Source organism: Lissotriton vulgaris, chromosome 1_1 (genome assembly GCF_964263255.1).
Source record: "Lissotriton vulgaris chromosome 1_1, aLisVul1.2, whole genome shotgun sequence".
NCBI lineage: Eukaryota > Metazoa > Chordata > Amphibia > Caudata > Salamandridae > Lissotriton > Lissotriton vulgaris.
In genome coordinates this window covers 326,366,899-326,391,418 of record NC_141685.1, presented here as the reverse complement: position 1 = coordinate 326,391,418, position 24,520 = coordinate 326,366,899, and the positions used below count along the sequence as shown (strand labels likewise).

The following is a 24,520-nucleotide window of genomic DNA, read 5'->3' as shown; positions in this document are numbered from 1 at the left end:
CCAGCGCTAAACAAGTTTCACGCTGGAAAAAAAAAATCGGGTGAAAAAATCGATTTGCATCACTTTTGTGATGCAAACACGGCATAAAATCTTAGCAAATCCCCCAAAAAGGATGCTTGCCCCACGCATAACCGTTGCAAAACTGTGGTTAGGTGTGTGCTTGCTGTCATAGATCTTGCATGGGAAACATACCGTTCCAGTACAAATTCCTGTCCTGATAAATTCTTAAACATTTCACACATTGCATAGGTGCTGTTTAGCACAGCATACATACAAAGTGTGGAATGTTTTGAGAAGCAAAATTCCTCTAGGTAGCGCCTGCTTCAAAGAGGTGCTTGCTATTTTTTATGCAAAGGCCTTGTCTGGCTATCTTAGCAGATCAATCTTTGCACCAAAAACTATGGGTGCCTGCACTGATCCACCAAAATTACATCCAAGTGTCTTTGATGCACAGTGGTGAAAAGCAGCACAAAGTGCACTTTGCATTGAGAAAAGGGTATCTTTCCAGCGCAAAATTACTTTTACAATGGAAAGTAAATACAATTGTAAGAGTGGGCGACACTTTCCGTCACTTTGCCTGACTTTGCCCTGGTGCAAACCCTTAGTAAATCTGGACCCAGGAGCACCATTGCGTCTGCGTTCTGCATCTCGGAATGGGGCACAACATGATAGTACTGAAGGTTGACTGCTGCTATGAGCAATGAAACTTAAAATATTGCGGTTTTACTCCTTACAAATTAAACCAGGTTTTATCTCGGAAAATGTGTGTATGGACAAAAAAAGACGTGGGCGAATTACGTTGCTATTATGTTGCGGCATTGGTACTGCCGTAAGGGCCAGAGCGGCCGACTTCAGGAACTGGGGATCCAGGTTCAAATGCCGGCATTGGCTCAGCAGCCTGTGATTGTGGGCGATTACTTAATCTGCACGTACCTAAGGACCGCGTCCAGAGACCCTGACCAGTAACTAGCGGCGCTCCACAAATATGATTGTTATTATTAACCTGGTCAACAACTACCTAAACAAAGTATCTTGGTGCTTAAAACTTTAAAAACTATTTTAGTAGTAAAAGATAGTTGACATGTTGTACTCATCAGTTAATCGAATTATTGGCTCATGAATTCTGTCCTTCCTCACTCCATTGGTAGACTGAAGACACATAAAATGGGTGGATAACAGAGGAGAACTCATTGCAGTTAGGAGGGCTCAGAGTAGTTGTAAATATGTTAATATTAAAAAGAAATACAAAAGTTGTATACACCAAGACGTACAAGTGGTCTTCTTCTAAAGCGGTCTATTGATGAAAAGAATAAATAACAAGGCAGCTTCTTGGGTTGAAAGCAAAGTGATAGAAGAAACAGCCTGAGCATTCACACTGAAGAAATTTATTTCTATAGCTAATGCTGCAATACACCACCCAAGCGGGCAACAACATAACAAAAAGGTGCATATCCCCTGCCACGATAAAAGAATTCGAACACTTAAAGGCATCCGTGCTTCTCTTGGAGAGAAAAAACACACCTGGAGCACCAACCCTCTGGAAACAAGTGTCCTGTGTTTTCATTTTTCGGCTACCTTGAATCTGTAAGCAAAAGCTGGTAGAAACCCTTCTCATGTTTACAGCACAATCCATTTCGATACAGAGGTTCATGTAATCTTTGTTGGTCCAGCCCAGCTGTGGCCAGCCCACCAAAGTTACAGCCTCTTTCCATGTTCATGGGTTTTTAGTCCAGAAGCGGCTCTCTCCTCAGTGTCAGGATCCACTTTGTCGAAACACCACAGGGACAGTAGGTCAGCCATACCTTGGGAAGAAGGTGGACCTTTAGGTTCTTCTATGTTCTCCAAATACAGACCACTAAAGCGAGGGCTGCCTTCTAGAAATTAAATACACCCAATATGCACGTAGAGTTTTTGGCCACAGTTGCTGAACGCCGTAATCAGGGTTTACAATGATGGTAATAAGGTGAAACTTTGCCCAGACAGTGTTAATATATGTGGAAAAGATAAAATAATAAAAAAGATTATGTCTCAGATTGTACCACATAAGTCCTCATATGTTGCCTTTTCTTGCCAGTAGCAGAATAGGCAGCATAATTTATGCCACAGGGGCCGCCTTAGTACGGTGCGACTTCCGACATCAGGCACAGCGGCAGGTTTCCAGATGCTCAAGTCGGTGACGGCTGAACTTTTGGGAATACTACAATCTCCCGATTTCCATGATCTCCAGATGAAGAAGGGATTGCAACAGGGTTCTTGCGATAGTGGTGCCACCGCCAGCTACGCCATGAGAAACATGCCATCCCTAACCTCAAAGTGTAGGAGGAGATGCAAGATGTCAGAACATTCACCAATTTTTCCCAGATGTCTTGTTATTACCCACCTTTAAATAACCCGATCATCTTATAACAAAGACTTTTTTATCACAGATTCTGGTCGATTTTACTTTGTGAACTGTCTGACATGGGCGATGTGTACAAATTCAGTACGCAACACTATACAACACATCTGGCCAAAATCAAGAACATTTTGCATTGAGCAACAAAGGAGGAGAACTGATGTTGCACTACCAATCCCATTTCTTATTTCTTGAGCCTCGAACATAGAAAACTATCAGTTTTCAAAACATTATAAAATATGTCTGAATGGGTCTTGTTACATGTCTTCAGGTGTGTTGGTCTTGGGCGAAAGAACAACCCATCGATAGCTTCTATTGTATTCTCCTGCAAAATAGATTTTTGAACCCCAAGGAGCATTCTGTGACCAGCCATCTTCCACGGACTGCCAACACTCATGACCTAGAATTCTATCAGCTTGTAACAAAGAAAGTTCATTATAAAAACAGAAAGGACAGAAAGATATTTGTATTCACAGAGGTCTCAGGGCAAGAGAGAGCCCCAAAGAGCAGCAAGGAAGACATGTAGAACATGTTTTGAAGTCTTATCACAGCTTTTTCATTTCTGGAACATTCTGGTGGGTACGGGTCGGCAACGGCGAAGCAGCTGCTCGATCTTCATTGTCAGTAGTTTTCATTGTAGTCACTCAAAATATAATTTTATGATGGCCGAGTGCATGGATTAAAGAATATCTGAAGAGCATACTCTTAGAAATAAAAAAGGTCTCAGCATCGTGGAGGCTAATTCACAAGTATGGTTTCACCATCTTCACTTTTTTTTGAGGAGTCCAGGGTGCTGACCCAGTCTTTTGGTGATTTAGAATCAATCCATTGTCCACTTGAAGGAGCTTCAAGTCCCTTTGTCCTCTCTCAGTTCTGTACAATAAGTTCATAGCTGACAAATGCTGGATCCCAGGGGTATCAGTGGCAAATTTTCTCAGTCATTTCTCTCTGCGGGAAAACAAAAAAAAAAGCAATTTCTGTGTTAAGAGATGTCATGAACCATGATGTTCACAATTGATGTTGCCAAGGTCAGTACAACATAATCATTAGGAAAGGTAGAAAAATAATGTGCTTCAACTTCAAGTAGACAGGCTCTGGGAAAAACAGATTTCAGTCAACAATATCTCCTCACTGCTAGAAGTAACAATATGAGAAAGAGATGAAAGTGTCAAGAGTGATGGAGCCATTATACTGCAACCCAGTATGTTGCTGTCTGCAATCAGTTATTGAACTCACTGAGCCATTGTGCCATGCCAGTTTCTGTGTGATGCACACCTGTAAAACAGGAGACAACAGGGGCGAGGAGTTGGCCTAACGTCAAGGGCAGTAGATCTCTATTCTGGGGAACCGGGTTCGAGTCTCGGCAAAGATGAGCAACATCCTGTGATTCTGGGCAAATCACTTAGGGCCTCATTTATGAGAAATGATGCATCTGTGCGTGAAAGCAGCGATGCGTCACTTCTCAGTGCGCTCTCCTTGCGTCATGATTGATGCGTCATATTTATAATATGATGCATCATGGCGCAAGGAGTTACAGATACGTCAGTATTTCTGACGTATCTGTAGGCGCAAAAGTGAAGCATTGCTGGAGTGTGCCACAAAAGTGACGCAACTCCAGCAATGTGTACTTTCACATGGGCAAGTCCCATGTTGTTAATGCCTGCGTCATTCTTACGCCTGTCATGAAGCAGGCGTAAGATTTTGATGCATTAGCAGCCAAGAAATGACGCAGGGAAATCTTATAGATTTCACTGCGTCACTTCCATGACCCTTTCTTGCGTCAAAATGCCCCCCTTGCATACATTATACCTGGCGTAGGTATAATATGGCGCAGGGGGTTTACAAAGTGACGCATCTACCTAGATGCGTCACTTTGTAAATATGGCGCAACAAGGCGCATTTCTTACGCCACTGGTGCGTCACAAAAAATGACGCACCCACGGCATAAAAGTGACGCACAGCCTCATAAATGAGGCCCTTAGTCTCACCATACCTAACAAAAGTGAATGTGTCCTCATGTAATAGCAACTTGTGTTCTGTAAAGCGCTCTGCTACCCGATACCTTTGGGTCTAGTTTGCGCTATATAAAACTCAATAAAAAAATTAAAAAGAACATGGTGTGCTCCCATACGTGGGTTCAGCCTACTGAAGTCTGGTGTGGTGATAAAGATGAAGTCAGTGCTATGCTCTACTTTGTTTATGGGGAAATTCAGAATTCCTTAAATGTACCCTCTCGTATCATGAACCCATGACCCATGCATATTCAGGTCACCCAAAAACGACTATATCAATAGACATATAATAGTGTCCATCAGGATGAGAAACCTTTACCAATCAGAAATTAATTATTTACAAACGTCCACTTGTGAGAATACATCCCCTGAATTTCAAATAGATACTGCTCTTGCTTCCATGCTCGTGACGGAACCATTCTGTCATGAGTCTCGGTTGGGCTGTGCTGATGACGGAACGGTTCCGTCACGGCCACGACCGCGATTGGAATGTCCAGCACCGGGCTGGAATTCCTGCCGCAGGCAAGCGGTTAATAAACTTTTCAATTCGCCATCATGATGAAACTTAGAACGCAAATGCTATGGCACCAGAATACACTTGGTGCTAGTAATTGAAAATCTACAACCAATCGGACTATAGTTTTGTGAACAATATTTGGGGCACAATATTTATGCGAGTTGATGTTTCTGCTTTTTTTTTTTGTAAAAGATATTTTATTAAGGGAACAGAAAAACAAAAACAATAGAAAGGAAAGGGGGGATGAAGACACATGAATTGCAAATCAGAGACGTACCCACGCAGGGGTCAATACAAAGAGGCCAGGCAGCAGGAAACGTTTATGAAGGGCTGAGCAGTGTCAACACACAGGGCAGGACGCAATGGTGCAAAAAAGAAAGAGTTCCAAAAACGCAGCTCGGGAGAGTGTCAAGCCCCCTGAGAAGTCCGGAGGGGAAAGCCTGCATGGCATCGGGCAAGTCAATGCAATCCAGAGGCTAGGTCGACCAGGTCCGTGCACGCCTCCTCGCAGTGCGGCCTCAAGAAAATCAGCATACTGTGCAATACCATAAAAGCAAATCGTCCACATCCCCTGACAGAAAAGAAAAGCAAACCCGGAAAAAAGAACCCCCCCACCTCCCCAGAGACTCCAACTTCCCCAGTGCGCCCACCCCCCCCGATGGTGGCGGCCAGACAACAACCGTCCATACAGGCACGGATCACACTTGAAACAGATGTAAAGCACGTATAGTGGGTGGGCATACCGCGGACAGCAACCCACGAGAAAGAAAGCGGACAAGTGGGCCCCATCTGAAAAATTCTTAAAGTTGTTCCTAAAGATATCTGCCATCCGTTCCACACTCAGCAGCCTCCAAAGTCTAGCAAACCAAAGGGAAAGAGCCGGGGCCTCCTTCTTTTTCCATGAGGCAGCCAGAGTGAGTTTAGCCGCTCCCAGGCAGAGCCAAAGGATGTGCTTGTCGGCCCTGGTCTGGTGCTCCAGAAGCGGGTCCCGAAGGCCGAGGAGCACAAAGCCAATGAAATCTGGGACCGGGTAGCCCAGGATCTCCCTAATATGAGACAGTATCTCCTCCCAATAGGGGCGTATGATGGGGCAGTCCCACCAGATATGGCGGAAGTCCCCCAGAAGTCCACAGCCCCGCCAACATCTGTCAGAAGCTGAAGGAAAAATCCTTTTCAATTGGGTCGGATAGAGATACCAATCTAACATGGTTTTCATATGTGCTTCCCTAAGATCGATTGAATGATTAAATGTGTGTAGGTCGCGCCAAAGATGCGACCATTCTGCGTCGGAGATGTCTCTTCCCAGGTGCCCTTCCCACAACTCCATGTATCTAGGGCGAGGTGAAACAGCCGTGGTTAACAGCAAATCGTAGAGAAAGGAAATCACCCCCTTCATGGAGGATGTGCGAGTAATGTAGGACTCCAAAGCTGTGGGAGGCCTCGTCGCAGCGTCCCTCACCTCTGGAGACAGTGCCCAATGCAGCAGCTGGGCACGTCAGTAGCGTTCAGTAGGTGGCACCCCATAATCGCGCATGCAGTTGTGGAAGGTGAGCGGCTCATAGCCATGAAACAAGTGTGTAAGTGCATGGCAACCTCCCGCCTTCCATCTATCAAAGGGCCCCTCAACTAGCGCCGGCGGGAATGCAGGATTAAAGTGAATAGGTGTGAAGGGGGAAGGAAATGAAGTCCACCGCTCGCCATGAGAGACCGAGTCCCAAACCTTCAGAGTGGTGCTAGTAGGGGTGCTAATGTATGCGTTGCGAGGCCGATCCCCTTTCGCCTTCCAAACCAGGTCCCAAATAGAGCGTCCCGCCACACTCCTGTCCATGTGCAACCAATGCTTCTCCGACTCCATTTGAGTCCATTCAGCCAACACCCGGAGTTGTGCCGCTTTATAGTAAAGGAGCATGTCCGGCAGGCCAGCCCCACCCTTCCTCTGAGGTCGGCGAAGCGTAAGAAAGGAAAGTCTGGCTCGGCCCCCTTGCCAGACGTAGCGCAGAATCATAGTTTTCAGTCGCCGAAAGAAACCCCCGTCCAAGGGAATGGGGAGGGCTTGGAACAAATACAGAAGCTTGGGGAGCAGCGTCATCTTGACGGCATTTACACGCCCAAGCCAAGAAATAAACATAGGCTTCCAGCGAGTCAGCTCAGCCTGTATCTGAGACAGCAGACGAGGGAAGTTAGCTGCATATAGGGTGGCGACGGAAGAGGTCAGCTGGACCCCAAGATATTGAATGGAGGAGCCCGGCCAGGGGAGTGAGCGGTCGGATGCGCTCTACTTCAGAGGGCGGAAGCGTGAGATTAAGTATGTATGATTTGCCGGGGTTCACACGAAACCCTGCCACCGCTTCGAATTGGGACAGCACGTCCTGCACCCGCGGGAGGGAGGTCCCGGGGTCAGTTAGCGACAGAAGGACATCGTCAGCAAACAAAGAGATTTTATGCTGCTCCCCGGAAAAGGGGAGGCCCACAATATCCGGATCCTCACGAACCCTAATAGCAAGAGGCTCTATGCTAAGTGCAAAAAGTAAGGGGGATGGGGGGCAGCCCTGCCTCGTGCCTCGAGAATGAGCAAAAAATGGAGAGACATGGCCGTTCACCATGACCCTCGAGCGCGGGTCGTGATAGTTGGCCCGAAGCATAGTTATAAACGTGGGGGAAAAGCCAAATGCCTGTAGAGTGCTAAAGAGAAAGTTCCAGTCCACCCGGTCGAATGCCTTTTCGGCGTCAAGGCCGAGCAGGACAGCTGGGATCCGAAAGCGTTCGGCCTTCTCAATCAGGTGAACTAGGCGTCTAGTGTTATCGTGGGTCTGGCAACCCTTTATAAAGCCTGATTGGTCCGGATGAATGAGAGCGGGCATAAGGTCCTTAAGGCGAGCGGCCAAGATAGAAGAATACAACTTAGCATCAATATTCAGGAGGGCAAGGGGTCGATAGGATTCACACCTGGAGGGGTCCTTCCCCGTCTTGGGAAGTATCGAAATCATAGCCTCCTCCATAGAACCCGAGGTGTGGCCCTCATCCCTCATGGTGTTGAAGAGGAGCACCAAACGGTCCCCCAACTCGGACGCGAACGTCTGATAAAAGGAGGCTGTATAGCCGTCAGGGCCCGGTGCTTTAGACCACCATGGGAGGCAGATCCTTTTCATACCTGGCTGCTAAAACATGGAACTCTCTCCCCGCTTACCTTCGCCTTACCCAGAACCACCTAGCATTCAGAAAGCAACTTAAAACGTGGTTATTTGACAAGTAATTCTCCTCCCCTTCCTAAGCCTTACCCAGAACCACCTAGCATTCAGAAAGCAACTTAAAACGTGGATATTTGACAAGTAATTCTCCTCCCCTTCCTAAGCGCCTTGAAACCCTCCGGGTATGTAGTGCGCTATATAAATCCTTTGACTTGACTTGACTTTATGCGGCTTGAGAGACCGAATGGCAGAGAGTACCTCCTCCCTAGTAATCGGGGCCTCCAGAAGGTCATTCCACTCATTGGAGACCTGCGGTAGCGCTAGGTTCTCCAGATATGCTCATTGAGCGGACGGCACCAAGCGATCCACCGAGTACAGAGCAGCATAGAAGTCACCAAAGAGCGCAGCCTTATCCACGTCCTTGTGTTCCACTACCCCGAAGGGGTTCCGAATACCACCCACATATTCTCTTTCACGTTTATCACGGAGCTGCCGTGCTAAGTGCTTCCCCACTTTGTTGCCCTGAGCGTAGGAGAGGTGCCGTAAGCGTAGTAGAGTATATTCTGCTCGGTTATTATAATGCGCCCTGAGCTTCCCACGTACCACCGCTAGAGGGCGAAGCGTCCTTCTAGAAGGATTCTGCTTATGTGCAGTTTCCAACGTGGTCAGTTCCTCCTCCAACGCCTCCCTCTCTTCCCGCCGAAGCCTATTCAGGGCGGAGTTCAGAGCAATGCATGTACCACGTGTCGACGCCTTGAAGGCGTCCCATTGGGTAAAGATCGAGGTGTCGCCAGTCTTATTCAGCTCAAAGAACTCCCTAATGGCCGCCCGAAGCTTCTTGCAGGATTCCTCATCTCGCATGAGGGATGCCGGGAAATACCATTTGCGATGAGGGGACGAATCAGGGGCCCAGTTCAAGCATGTCGCCAAAAGGCTATGATCCGAAACTGAAAGTGGAAAAATTTTGCTATCACGCAGGTCACCCTGTAAAGATTGATGCACAAAGATATGGTCGAGATGGGAGTATGTGTGGTGAACATGTGAATAGAACGTGTAGTCCCTAGTGCGGGGGTGGAGGGAGCGCCAGCTATCAATAAGGCCCAAACTTAACAAAGTATCACGCAGCTCCGGGGAAAAGAGACGCGTCTCAGTTCTCTGTTGATGCGAACAATCAAAATCTTTATCCCAAACCAAGTTGAAATCCCCCAGCACAATCAACGCTCCCTCCCCAAAGTCCCCAATCACATTCAAGAGAGACTCAAGGAACCCATGTTGTCCCGTATTTGGAGCATAGACCACCACCCATGTGCAAAGTTTACCCATGAGCATCCCCTTCACCATCAACCACCTCCCTTCTTTGTCCCCCCGCACCCCCACAGGTTGAAACTGAAGGGCAGATCGGAACAAAAGTGCCACCCCACGGTGCTTAGTAGTGGCAGATGATTTATAAATCAGGGGATACTGCCTGTGCTTGAGCCTGGATTCATCTTTGCGAGCCAAATGAGTCTCCTGCAGGCCCACCACATCCAGTTGATGATCCAGAATATATTTCCAAATCTTTTGACGCTTCTGGGGCGAGTTAAGGCCTTTAACGTTCCAAGAGCCTATCGTAACAGGCAACATCGAGACCAACCTCCACACCCAGCGCTTCCATTAATGCAGCCCAACTCTAAAGACACACCAGACACACCACAGCCACACCAGGTTCCAATCCACCACCACTGGGGTCCATCCCCAACAAGCCCACCGGAGCCCTCAGGAGTCTCAAAAACAAACCATAGAAAGAGGAAAACGAAAAGTAGAGAAAGAACAATGAAAGTCAGACATGACCGTAAGGGTCGGGGGTAGAAGACCCAGGTAATGCCCCCCCCGATTCCAGGGCCGGGGTGACCCTCCATTGGAGAAAAGTCCCACAGAGTACCTGAGGTGGTAGAGCCCTCCGGCTCCCACTAGCCGCTGATGATGGGGCCTAAGCCGCCGAGGAGCTGTCCACTCGGCTCGATTCAGTCACCTGGGCCACCGAGGCCAAAGCATCTCCCCTCTCAGTCTGGCTCGCTGATGGGGAAGGCCCCTCCGTTGTGCGCTGTCGGCCCGCTCTCTGCCAAGGCGGGGATCGGGAGCGGCGACGTCTTCTCGGTGAGGCAGTAGCGTCCGCCGAAGCAGATGTTTCCTCCATTCCCAGCAAGTCCCTGGCGGCCGCCACAGTCCGCACTTGCACCAGTCTATTTTGCCACCGGAAGATTAGCCGAAAGGGGTGACCCCAGGAGTAGGACACCCCGTGTTCCCTCAAGAAAGCCGTGACTGGGCGAAAGTCCCGTCGCTTCTGCAGGGTGGTGGCCGCCAGGTCCTGAAAAAGTTGGGGGCTATGTCCGCGAAAAAGCAAATTGTTAGTGTCCCTCGCCTTCCGCAGGATCATCTCCTTCAGCTGAAAGTCGTGGACACAAGCCAAGAAGTCGGGGGCGGCGAGCGCGCGCCACGCGGCAGGCCCACCCGATGTACCCTGTCCAGCTTGACTTCATCGCGATCGTCCTCCGCCAAGATGTGTAGAAAGAGAGCCTCCACATATTCCCGCAGATTTCCACCGTCTCCATCTGAGGGCACCGCTCTAATTCGAATGTTATTGCGACGGGACCTGCTTTCCAGATCCTCGCAGTGGGTCTGGAGATCCAGATTCTGCTCACGAAGCTGGAGCAGGTCCTGCTGTAGCTGATGGACATCCCCACTGAGGCCCAAGTCATGGTCCTCCAGGGTAGCTACACGCTCGCCAATGCCGTCTACATCACGACGGACTTCACGGAGGTCGGAGGCCAATTGCGCTTTCAGTTCCGTGATATACTCCTTGATGGAGGAAAAACGCTCGATCAGGAAGGCCTTCGTGACCGGGCCGTCAGCGTCGTCCTTGGTCGGCGACTTGCTAGGGCCTGGGGGCGAACCAGACGCCCCCTTCCCGGGACCTTCCTTCCCCGGTTTATTCAGGCGATTCCTCGTCGACATGGTGCGACGTCCCAATGCCGAAGATAGGAGGCAAGATGGCACCACTTCTCCGATCGGTCGCCGATGACGCTGTCCAGCAAGGCCCCAGACAGGACGGCGCCTCCTTGTCACCTCTGTACGGCGATAATCGCCAGCTGGGCCACTGGAACCACAGGCGGGCTCGTCACAGCGCCAATGCAGGGGACACGCACAGAAGAGCTTCACTCGGTCACCAGCCAAAGTCTCGAGTCCCCTCTCGCAAAGGGTCGAAGCCGCCCAGACAAAGCCCCGTAGGCCGCTCCGGAGCAAGTGCGTCACCAAAGTAACACCTCGGCCAAGTCCGCCGTCCCGTGTCGTAGCTCGACGGGAGAAGGGACAAACCAATGCAGGGCGCCTCAGGAGACCCAGGAGAATCAAAGCCGGGGTTTTAATCGCCCCGGTACCGCTACACAAAGCTATGAAGGGCTCGGGGTGCCGTAGGAGCTCGCAGGCACGTCTTACTCCGTCGCCATCTTGGCCACCGATGTTTCTGCTTTTGATATACTGGCATACAAGCACTGACTCTAACTCAAACAGTTACCTCTCCTCTCATTCTTAGCTTACTTTCCTGGGGGCGTGGCTCATGATATCCCCATTCCTAATATTTGCATGTGGATTTGCACGACTTTTGTGGGCCTCCCAAACTATCACCAAACTCTTATAGATCTGATTTACCTGTGATTTCATTGCAATTCTACCACTAGCTACATAGTTAGAGAGTGAAAAAGCAGGTCCTATACTTACACGTTCACAAACTCTATGCATGAACGTTCCGCGTATGGGAGGGTCGGTTATTCCAGTCCTCCTGTACGCGGACGATGCCGTCCTACTTGCACGTACAGGCTTGGGACGACAAAGATTGTTAGATCACTTTGGCACTTTTATGGAAGCCCTGGATTTAAAAATTAATTCCTCGATATCCCATGTAATGGTGACCGGATCACGCAGGAAAACTACGAAGGTTAAAACCTTTACATGTAACGGAACACCAATTTCAAGGGTGCCCTTTTTTTGTTACTTAGGTGTTGTACTCGATTAAAGGGGGAACTGGGGTCCCCAGTTGAAGCTCAAGAGTAACGTGGTTGTAAGATCTACCACAGCCCTCTTGAACTTTTCAAAAAGACTGGGAACAAGACCCATGGAGGCTATGATCCGCATTTACAAATCAAAGTGCATGGCAATTGCCTCATATGGGGCCGATATCTGGGGCTATGTCCCAACACCAGGGATTCAATCATAGAAAACAAGTTTTTCGATCCCTCTTGTCACTCCCACAATCATCCCCCACATTTTCAATTCACTGCGAAGTGGGTTTGGGGTATATTTTTGACCACCTGAAAATGGCCCCCTTGTTACGATGGGTTAAAACCTGGCTGAATGAGGAAATTACGCTGAACCACCTGATACTCAAGGACTGTATGGCCCTGGACAGAGCTGATAGAATACCCTGGCTTGCGTATGTTAGAGCGGCATGCGTGAGGCTAGGGCGCCTGGAAATGTATTTATTTCCACAGGGCCTAAGGAACGAGGATGTAGGGTGGATTAAACATAATTTCCTCAACTTGCTGGAGTCAGAAAGGGAGGAGGTTGAACTCAGGAAACCTATGGTGAGAACAATTTATCAGCTAGTAATCTCCCCAGTCATGAAACCATACCTGAAGTATGTGACTAAACCATACCATCATTTCCTTCTGGTCAGATTTAGGTTCAACCTCATTCACCTTACGCTGGGTACTTATCCGAAGTGGGCGACCCCAGAAGATACCCCACCTTGCACCTGTGACAGTTTTTCCACACAGGCCATGCTTCACTTAGTGAGAAGTGTGGCTCACTGGTTAGAAAAGGCATACCCTGAAGCAGAGGTCAGACCAGGGTTCGATTCCCGACGCGGCAGGGTCCTGAGCCCAATAGTCGAGCGCTATATAAGAACACACATACATACATACATACATGTTTTGTGAGCACTACCTGGTGGTCCGCAAAAAAATGTTAAACCCAATCCTGAAGGAATTAAAATTTGTTCAGGTGAGGCCTGCCCTCCTACACTTACAAATGCTCGATTCCATTCAGGTCACCTATAGTGTAGCTAGTTTTTTGGTAGCGGCAGCGCGTATAAATAAAACAAGACTTACCCAGACGAATTTATTAGTACGTTGATATTCTCCAAATACTTTTTAGCTTATAAGGTACTGAGGATTGTTTGATATTGTGGTGGGTTTATCGTTTTATGATATTGATTTCATTTCTTTTTCTCTTTATATCAAAGATTTTAATTTTTTTAGATTGTCAACAATGAACTGCAATCATATGCACATCTGTATAATTTTAACATGTATAATAATGTATTTTGTATTGCTTTTATGGTTTTTATTAACCGAAATAAAGATATTTGACTGACTGACTGAGCATGAACCTCTGCATCGCTTTCCGGGGAGACAAGCTGCACTGCAACTGAATGGAAGTCTCACATAAGAATATTTCAGGGGTACCGGTAACTCTGGGGTGGAGAAAATCCAGCTAATTACAAGTAGGACTCAGAGTGTTCACAAAGAAATGAGGAATTACCATGGAATCAGTAATTCTGGCTCCTATTCCCCCAGTAATTCCTAATTTTCCCCATACTTTCACATGGATATTCCGGCTGTGTTCAGCAGTCAAAATCTCTGGGTGAAAGTAAAGCGATTTGCTTTTTTTCTGCAGGTCTCAAAACTCTGATAGGGCCAGTAACTCCTGCTACATGGAACTAAGAGGACCCTCATAATGAGGGCCTTAGTCTAGTGCGCAAGGGCACTTCCCCTCTGTAAAATGGCACACGGGCTGCTTTTGCAACACAATCTAATGTAAATGCATCGGGTGATTTGAGAATTGAGTGTGCACAAGCAGTGTTTGTGGAATGTGCTTCACTTTGTTCACAAGTTCAGATGCCAGAACTGGAGGTGCTAACTTTGCCAACTCTCCTCTCCAAAATTGAGACCCATCTCTGGCACCCTTAACGTACAAGCCTACTTTAGCCTTGAGACCTTGTATGTATCGAGGTATTTGCCTACAAAGGCGATGCTCCTAATGGACCTAAATTGAAATTACAACGTAAAAATACTTAGATCACTAAACAAGCAGCTCCATGGTGCGGCCTACGGTTGCTTACATCTAGTATATTAAGCGACTCAACGGCCTACATGTAAAACAGTCTTTCATGGCATATGTAGTCTTTGGCGACTGAAGAATCGTGAGAATTAAGTTCTAATCGCAACCCATGCAGTGGTTTACAATACAGAATTCTGCTCTTAATTAGGTGAAGTGTGGGAGTTGTCAGTCCCACAAACTCCAAAAATGCATATTCCATCATGGTGCTAACAGTATTTTTGAGACCAAAATTGTATCCTATGAGCTTTAACCGCTGGCTGTTGTTATTTCAGATAGGTCTATTATTCCACCGGGCATTTCCCAGGTGGGCTGGAGTCCTTGGGCCTCTCCTGCTGCCTCTGTAACAAAACCTTGCTCCCCGAGGATAATTGAACAAGGCAAGGGGAGACTTCACGAGAGAGAGAATGAGGGGGGGGGGAGATGGGGAAGGAAGAGAGAAAGCGATCAGAGAGGGAGAAGAGACAGAAGAGAAAAGAGCAAATGGATAAATGGAAAGCGAGAGATTGCAGGAGGAGATTAAAGAAGTGGGCTGGTTTGAGCATTTTTGTCAGGGCTACTTTTAGTTTCTCAGTCAGGCCCTGACTGTGTTTTAGAGAACCCCAAGTCTGAGCATTTGAGAGCACTAAGCATTGAAAACTGCAAGTAGGTTTGATCTGACACTCCTAATGAAGAACCCAAAGGTAAATTACCAGAGCTGTAAAAATATTATTAAAGGGGCACATGATGAGTAGAAAGGCATCCCCGGGGTAGCTTGTCCACTTACACAAACGGATAATTGTAGCAATAACAGAAGATGGCGACTAGTTAACATTCTTAAGTGTCTGGCATGGCTTTGCACTCTTGGTTGTCCTGGAAAGTTTTTTAATTTATTTTAACATCTGCAAATTATGCAGTGGATGATAGATTTTGTTAACATCTGAACATTATGCAGCTGATGAGAGATGGTGAGTTGTGTGTGGCAAATTCGTATTTAGCGGAGGCACAACTGAGTTTTTCCAGGTGCCCTGGCACGTTTCCAGGCATGCACTCTCTGTAGAACCCAACGGCTGCCTGCACTCCATGTGTTTATTATTTTCACTTTTTAAGTTTTCTTGTTAAATAAACTAGTATTTTTTGTGAGGGAGAAATCTATATACCAAGGAGCAAGAGAGCTGAAGAGCACACGAATGTAAGCGAAATGTGATCAGGATCAGACTAGGACAGAAAATAGTTCATGGTACAAGAATAAAAATGCCCCCATTAGCGAAATCAGTTATATAAAAAAGTGTCCTACATTCCAGAAATCAGGGCAGTTTCGAACTTGGAAAGACAAGTTGTACAGATGTTTGGCAAAGTATAAAGGACTGCTTGCACTTTTGTTTGCTGCAGGCAATGTTTGGGGTAATATCAGGGAAATCAACAGTAAAAGGCGGCCCACTATACCAACAAACAGGTCTTCAAACAGCCAAAAAACTACCCACTACTGACGTTTTAAACCAGCCTTACTGGCACAGCCAAATTGGCTTGCAGGCCAGTCAATCCCTGAATGCATTTGGCACACAAAGAAGTGTGGTCTGATATTATGACATTAACAAAAGGTCCTTGACACCTGGGGCCCGATTCACAGAATGAACTTAAGACTCAATCCTAAACTTACTACTATTTTGGTATTCACAGAATGCACTTCCTACTTTTGGCATTCACAGAATGCACTTCCTACTTTTGGCATTCACAGAATGAACTTACTACTTTTGGTATTCACAGAAGTTAGGATTTTGTCTTAAGTCTGTCTTAAGTCTGTCTTAAGCCTGTCTTAAGCCTGTCTTAAGCCTGTCTTAAGCCTGTCTTAAGCCTGTCTTAAGCCTGTCTTAAGCCTGTCTTAAGCCTGTCTTAAGCCTGTCTTAAGCCTGTCTTAAGTCTGTCTTAAGTCTGTCTTAAGTCTGTCTAAGACAAACTTAAGACAAAATCCTAACTTCTGTGAATACCAAAAGTAGTAAGTGCATTCTGTGAATGCCAAAAGTAGTAAGTGCATTCTGTGAATACCAAAATAGTAGTAAGTTTAGGATTGAGTCTTAAGTTCATTCTGTGAATCGGGCCCCTGATCATTACAGTTTTCTGTGACAGACTCAAACTTGGGATTGACATTTTCTCTAGGTGAAACTGATTATCTTCCCAAAGCTACCTACAACCCCTTTTAACTGTGAGTGCATAGTCAGGCAGCATAAGCCGGACCTTCAGCAGCAGGGCTGGACCGGGAATCGAAACCGGCTCTGGTAAACTGCTCTACCGGCCTCCCTGGGGGGGGTGGGTGCTGAGGGGATGCGGCCGAGCTGTTTGCAAGGGCCGGTTTCAGCCAATTTTGTTACCGGGGGCCAATATTGCAGGCCCCCGGTAATGAAAATGGCCCCCAGGGGCCCACAATCGGCCCTCACCCTAGCGGCCCACTGGGGAAATGACTGGAGCCCGCTACGGTGCCCGGTGTCCTGTTCAGCAGTGTCCAGTCATGGAATTGAACTGCCTTCCTGACTATCAGAGCTAAATACTGAATCGGCTTACAGTAATAAGTTTATTATGCATGATTAATATACATGACATTTTAAATATCCATAAAAAACAAATTAAAAGAAGGTTTAAAATATAGATCAAGAAAGGTCATTGGCATCAGCTTACAGGAAAACATTACACACACAAATGGAAGCCAGTGACTTTGAAGTCTGTTCATTTAATCAGCTGCAAGGAGAATCTCGCTTAGCCAGCTGGGCATCATTCAGCAATTTCAGCATTTCTCTCCTAAAGTGGAGGACTTGTTTCATAAAATATTGTGTTTCCCCTTTTTTGAAGTCTGCATTAATTCTCTTTCATGCTGGAAGTATTTTTGCAGCCATTTCCCATCAATTGTTATCAAGAAGAACTTCCTGTCTCTCTAGTATTTCATGACCTAAGAGAAAACGCCCTTGACATTTTGGGATGAAAATGTGAGAGCTCTAGACATATTTTGTTTATGTTTATAAGAATGTTTGACAACGCCTGAAAATGGATTAACATTTGACACATTCCATCCAAATGTGTATTCCTTTTTGTTTCTGTGGCGTAATCGTTAATACGTTTAGCTGCATACAAATTGCAGAATTACTTACACGGTACTGGTCTTTTACACCGAGTTTTTTGGCTCTTAAGACATTGATGAAATTTTCACTCAACTTGTTATCAGTCTCAGAAGGATACAATGCTGAGTTGGTGAATAATGAAGAATTTCTGGTTCTGCCCACAGTGTGTTTCGCATAAATTGCTGCCCTGGGGCACTGCCAAGCCTATTCTTGTTTATTTTTGTCCTGGCAGATTAGTCCTGGTTAGTTCTATAGCTTTATTTAGCCAGACCTACATTTGGGATTGAGCCTCGTAACGTCCTTGTCAAGTCATATGTATCTGTCAGTGTGGGAATCTTTCTTGATTCCCTGTACTTTTTTGCCTCTTCCAAAAGTATAAACAGGAACTCAAATAATAGAAAAAGGAATATAAAATCTCCCCAAAAGTTGAAGATGTTCATGCTACCTTGCACAGGCAAGGGGAGCGTTCCAAAATGGTTCCCCAGATCCTTAAAATCCAATGAAAACCTTGGTTTTGGTTGTCTGGCATAAACTGGGCAATGCACGGGCTTATGTTAGACTGGATTTTAGTTAGGGATCTATGCAATAATGCCCCTTTGCTTGACGAAGTGCCCACCTCGAGCCAGAGCCTTATGCCCTCTCATACATTCCTTCACTCACACACCCACACACGACATCATCTTATTCTTTGATTGCTACAGAGCTTATGGTGGTGAGATTTTGTGAACAGCCGAGACAACAGGGACGCGCTCGGTGGGAGGTGCTAGTGCCCTGCGTGGACCAGTCAATTGGGCGCGGGAGGCGCTAGCGCCCCAAGTAAACACATATGGGGTAAATCTGCCCCAGACCAGAATAATCGTTTTGGACGTCAAGACAATACAACCACCGCAATTAAGTGTTGTTGGGTAATAATAGGCCTTGAATTTCCTAGGCCAGAGCTCTACAGGCCCACAGCCTGCTCACAAGATTCACTGACACAATGTGCGGCTTTTGAAGTGAGCCTGCATTCCTCCCACAACAACCCCACTCTCTTGCAAAGAAATTAAAGCTGTAAATACAGCTCCCCAGAGGGAGACAGTGTTGATCGAGAGGCTCTCCTCTCCTTTTCCTCACGCTTTCTAAAAGGCAAATGTGTCACCGAGGAGAAAGGATTATTTTAATTAGCATTTTCCCATCAGCTTGTCCTTTCGTTTTTCGGCTTGTAATAGCCAAGCCAGCCTTTTCAAGGAATAGGCATGCAGTTCAGAGAAAAGGAGGCACGAGAAAGCACGAGGAGCACTTCGGAGTCATGTGATCTCGGGTAGAAATCCATTTCTGTCATAGATACATTGAGAAATGGAGGGAGTGTGTGTGGGGCTCCGAGGTACTCCAAGGTTAGCATCGCTTCCCCTGAAGTCTCTGTAATTTATGTTTCTTAGAAATCCATGGAAATTCGGACTTAATGTTGCTTGTACTAGTAATTCAGTGATTACTTCTACAAGGGGGGTTTGGGTGAGCAGCTGACCGAAGGGAAGTCTGCCCCGGGGGAGATTGGGAGGGTGGTGCAGTCCAACAACTGCCATTTTGTGTTGGGCTCTATAATAGCACAAGGTATATTTGGGGGGTTAACTTGGCCTACATTTTTCTCAGAACCCCGCCCTCGGCACTGCTGAATGCCAGGGTTGCAGAATACCAAGGCTATGTTGTCTGGATTGTTTTTTTAACTTCTTTTTATTGACATTTCAGTTACTATACACACAGCAGTTTGACAAAACTGTCATTTCAGTATTACTGGCAGATTCTTTTGTCATAGCGTATAAGTACCATTAAGCAATAATGTCCACGCTATTTTCTACACAATCAAGCCCACTGAAGCAGCACTTGCACATCGGGTTAGCATGACATCAAATTTGAGGTTTGTGACTTCATCAGAGGTGCCGAATGGTGTGCTAGTTAGGTAGCATTGTCCAATTGTGGTGCAGGTGGGGCTCCTGGAATGTCTGCTGCCTATGGGGTGTGCATTAAGTAAGTCTTTAGTGGCTCCCATATGTCTAAGGGTCTTGACCTAAGTGGAAATAATTCTGAGTAGATGGTTAATTCTTCCTAGCAATATGCCAAATCCTGCATCCATTCCTTGAATTTAGGAGCTCTCGCCCGACACCATCTGAGGCAACCCTTAGCTTGGCCAGCAGGGACCCAAATCTTTTATTAGATGCCTCTATGTGCTCTGTGTAACCGAGCAGTGCGTTGAGAGGGGTAAGGCTTACATTCACTCCCACTATTTGGGATATGGCATTCCCAACCTCCTCCCAGTAGTTGAAAACAAGTCACAAGGACCAGGCCAGATGGAGGAAGTCAGCTCCTTCTGCAAGACAACTCTCGCATCGATCTGTGGGTCTCCGGCCGTACCTGGACATTTGTGCTGGGTATAATACATCGTATGTAGATATTTATAATGAATGATCTGTAACCTGCTGCTAGCCGTTATCTATCCAGCCTGCTGACAGCAGAATTCCCACTGTGCATCTTCAAGCGGGAAGCCCAGTTCTCCCTGCCACTTTTCCTGTGACTTGTCCTGGGGCTGCTCCCTTGTGGTGAGCGCACTACGGTATAGTCGCGCTACCGCATGTGAAGGGCTAGCGGCCTGAAACATAGCATGCAAATGCGCTATAGTTGGAGGCTTCACTGGAAAAGCCAGGGTGAATGCCGCTACATTTCGCCTCAGTCTAATATACAGAAACAGCTCAATCGGAGAGGGGTCGCCCCACCCAAAGAACTCTCCTTTGTCGCGGAACTTCCCAACAAGATACAGATCCCTCCCAAGTGCTTATAGCGTAGCGACCCAGCATGTGGTGGCAGATTCCCTCATGGGTGCCAGGGAGGTTGCTACGAAATGTTAATGGTAACGTGGGGGAGTGCACCACAGGGGTTCCCAGTTTCTTTGCAATGCACTTCCATGCTGTGTTCGTGCAGGCCACCGTAGAGTACCTGTCCCCGTCCCTTCCCAGTCAACGGCAAGGAATCCAGACAGTGGCGTGGGAGCCATGTAACTCTGCCCCACTGCTAGATGTGGCATAGATGGCGGGGGTGAAACCAGTACAGTGCATAGCGTGCTTGTGCACACAAGTAGTAAAGCTTTGGATCCAGCCCTTCAACACCACCTTTGGCGAAAGGTAAGGTGAGGGTGGTCCACTTGATTCTAGGCTTCTTACCCCCCAAAGCAAAGCGAAATGATGATGTCTTCAGGGACCTGAAAAATTGACACCCAGGGGCGCAAGGGATGTTTATAAATAAGTACAGCAGTCGTGGTAGAATTATCATTGTCATGACCGCTATGCTCCCTGCCATGGAGAGGGTTACCAACCATAGGGAAGGGCCTAACCACCTGAACCAGAGGCAGTCAATATCTGATACAAACAGTGGTTCAAGAAGCAATTTACTAAAAAAGTGCAACACTTACAGACAAATACACATTATAAATAACCAACCCCAACAGTAATTAATTAGAAAACGAAGTACAAAAAAGAGAGAGAAGAGAGACCCATATACAAAGTAATTATCAAAAAGTGAGCACATTTATTACAATTAGTAAATGCTAAAAACGGTTAAGACACAGGCGCTCAATACAATGTGAAGGTACAAAAAGACCATATGTATTACAAACCAGACAAGCGGCAAACAAAAAAATACACGTCATACAGAGGGAACAACATGAAACAAAATAATGTGTCCTTCGTTAATTTTCTGGTCACATATGTGTCGACGGCGTTTCGACCGCTCTACATTCATGCGGTCATCATCAGGACTGGAAAAGTCGGTTGAGCATCTAAAATTCTATTTCTGAAAGCACTCCATTGCTTTATTTCTTTCAAGCGTTCGAACAGTGTTCACAAATGTTCATAGAAATAAATGTTGGGCAAACATGGTATAAATATACCACAGGGAAGAGAGACTTTCAAGCGGGCTACAGCTGTCCATAAAGTTCCGCAGAACATGCCACAAGACAGGTGAATAAATCACCAATATAACGCCACAATTTGGCCGAAGCGTCCACGTCCCTGCTTACTAAATCAGGAAGCCGCTTGTCTGGTTTGTAATACATATTGTCTTTTTGTACCAGCACATTGTATTGAGCGCCTGTGTCTTAACTGTTTTTAGCATATACTAATTGTAATAAATTTGTTTATTTTAGATAATTACTTTGTATATGGGTCACTCTTCTCTCTCTTTTTTATACTTCTTTTTCTAATTAATTACTGTTGGGGTTGGCTGCCATGGAGAGGGGCAGAGCAATCCATCTATTAATGGAGTCAGTTATGCCGTCGAACACCCTGCCATAATTTGCTCTAAGGAGTTTGTTCCTGTTTCGACTGATCACTGTGCCCAAATACTTCAACTCCGACGTATTCCAACAGAGTGGATAATCTGATTGACAGGGTATTAGAGGTGAGAGGGAAGATCTGAGATTTCTCCCAGTTCATTGTGATGCCTGAGTAACCTCCAATCCTGATGAACTCCCGTAGCACCCCATTGAGATTTTCCTGGGGGTCCCTGATATAAAGCTTGATGCCATCCATGTAGAGTGACACCAACATGTGTCTTGCAGAGTACCTCAATGCACATTCCCTGTGGTGTTGCCGGAGAGTGGCTGCCAATGGCTCCACCGCAAGGGCAAACAAGAGCGGGGACAATGGGCATCCCTGCCTTGTGCCCCAAGTTATAACGGGGGTGGTGGGAGAGCGAACCATTGATAAGTAATTTTGCCATGGGTTTGTGATATAATAGCTGCATCCATGCGTAGAATCAAGAGGGAAAGCCCATACGCTGCAGAACAGATAGCAAGTAGTCCCACTCTAAGGAGTCAAAGGGTTCGGTGGCGTCAAGAAAGACCGCCACCGCACTAAGCTCTGGATCTATGTCTTGTATTATTGAAAATACGGTGCACAATTTATATGAGGTGGCCCTCCCCGGGATGAAACCAGCCTGGTCCGGTCATACCAGCCCATCCATCAGCAGGCCAGGGGATTTGCCAACAATGGTATACAACCTTTAGCACGCATCTTTTAGCACGCACTACCATTACCACGCATCTGTTACAACGCATACCATTACAACGCATAGCGCTTTGAGGCGATCTGACTTAGGGAATGGTTAGTGAATAGGTTAATTTACTATCCAATAACCTTCCCTAGTGTCCACGGGGACTGATTTTGGAATAGTAAATTAAACTATTCACTATCCAGCACCCAAAGCACTATGCGTTGTACAGGTATCGCGTTGTAAAAAATGCGTGGTAATGCGTGGAAAAAGTGTGCGTGCTAACATCATACATCCGCCAACAATTTAGCCAATATTTTTACATCGCAATTTATTAAGGACAGGGGCCTGTAGGAGTGCATGCCATAAACAGGCTTGCCTGGCTTTGACAGGGATATAATGAGGGCCTCACTCATGTTAGGTGCGTGTGTTCCAAGCTGTAGTGCCTCCTCGTAATGTTTTTTAAGAAAGGGAGCCAGCTTGTCGATGTACGTTTTATAAAATTCAGTCAGCAACCCGTCCGACCCAGAAGCTTTGCCCGACCCCAGTTGCATAATGGGAACTCTTATTTATTTAGAAAAAAAAAAAAAAAAAAAAAAAAAAAAAAAATTGTATGGACTACTGCCCACTAAACAGATTTGCCAATCAGGCGGCGTTCGACCTGCCAGAATCAAAAAGTACCGGATGTTTACCTGGAGTGGACGCCGCATCCACAGCAAGAGACCTTTCACTGGCCTAGCAGCAATCTACGCCCTCTTTGTGACGATCACACGTAACGTGCCGATCCAAAATATGAGACGGCGGAAATTAGAGAGCCACAACAGCGTAAAATGGTTTCTAGTGTGGTCGAGGAAACGTATGGCGGAAACTAAGTAAAACAGTGACCAGATGCAAAGACATTATTAATTCATTGCCTCCGTTAAGCGCCCTGCACGTGCTTTCACCATGGAGCGCGCCGATGAACGTGTTATTAAAACAGATAAAATGCATTGTCATTTACAATGCGAATAGCTTAAACTGTCCCAAATTCGAGACCTTTTGCTTTGAAAATGCTTGTTTATGGACAGGATTGTGTATGTGCCACACTTAAGGACAACCCCTAAATCCTTTACCCTGTACGGTGATGTGATTCTAGTTTGATTGGCCGTTCTCAGTGGTAACCTAAATGTTGACTTTACTGTTGTGGTGATCAGAAACGCGATGTGGGGAGACGCTTGAGAACCTATAGACGCCCAAAATGAAATGAAATGGCGGCAGCGTGCTCTTTGGCACCAGAGCTGCTCCCTTTTAAAATTAATGGTAAAGTAGGGCTGCCTGGCCGCTGTCTGTGAATTAAAGGGCAGCACAGTGTTCCCTGGCCCCCTGTCTGTGAGCGCCTAGAGCACCTAGAGGCTTCTGAATAAATTAGAGCACTGTGCCCCGTGAACATGAAATACACTGCTGTGCCCTGCATTGGGGTGCTTTATATGTCTACCTAGAGACACTGAGACTGTAATGCTATGCTTTGGCTTGCGTCACTGCTGCTGGGTGTAAGTCAAACTATGTAACTGCGTGGACTATCACCACCTCACTAGCGGGGGGGGGGGGGGGGGGGGGTCAAGGTTCAAGTGTAATCGACACCTCACTTCCTAAGTAGAGTCGCTGCTGCTCGCACCACGGGAGGCGTCCTTGGGGAGGAAATCACCCTGGCAGCAAAATGTCAGGGGTCATCGGAGGAGGTGATGTAAATAAGCGAGATAGCCGAGTGGGTTATGCACGTGCAGTGGAGATGGGCTTAAAATTCACTGTCCGAACCCCACTGCTGGCGGTGACTGCCACCCAACCCTCAGTTGGGCAGTTAGAACAACAGTTAGTACCGTGCTTTGATTCCGAACGTGTAAGCGCTATGCAGACAACATTATGTTTTGATATCTTGCCTAGCTTATAATGGCCTAATCAGAGGACACAGACTTCTGACTTGCTACAGTCACACTGAGTTTCTCTACCCAGAAATTACCCAATAAGCGGCGCACACATTGAATCCAGCGTTCAGCCTCCGTGCACAAGTAGAGAATTTCACCTATCCGGCAAAATATTCTGTATTTGTATTTTTGGTGTGGAATTGTGGGCCGCAGTAGTGGTGGGTCGGTATAACAGTTCAACTTGGAAAT

The 24,520-nt window shown here is 46.7% G+C and overlaps 1 protein-coding gene across 3 annotated transcripts in view; it reads right to left on the bottom strand.

Moving 5' to 3' along the window:
- Positions 1–1,365: 1,365 nt before the first annotated feature.
- The window catches only part of MOB3C (MOB kinase activator 3C), a 236,077-nt gene continuing 212,922 nt past the window's right edge, over positions 1,366–24,520 (bottom strand). For all 3 annotated transcript variants that reach the window (XM_086952378.1, XM_086952379.1, XM_086952380.1), the window contains exon 4: positions 1,366–3,343. In XM_086952378.1, coding sequence (XP_086808504.1) covers positions 3,314–3,343 — 30 coding nt within the window. In that variant the 3' untranslated portion in view covers positions 1,366–3,313. The remainder of the gene's footprint in view (positions 3,344–24,520) is intronic.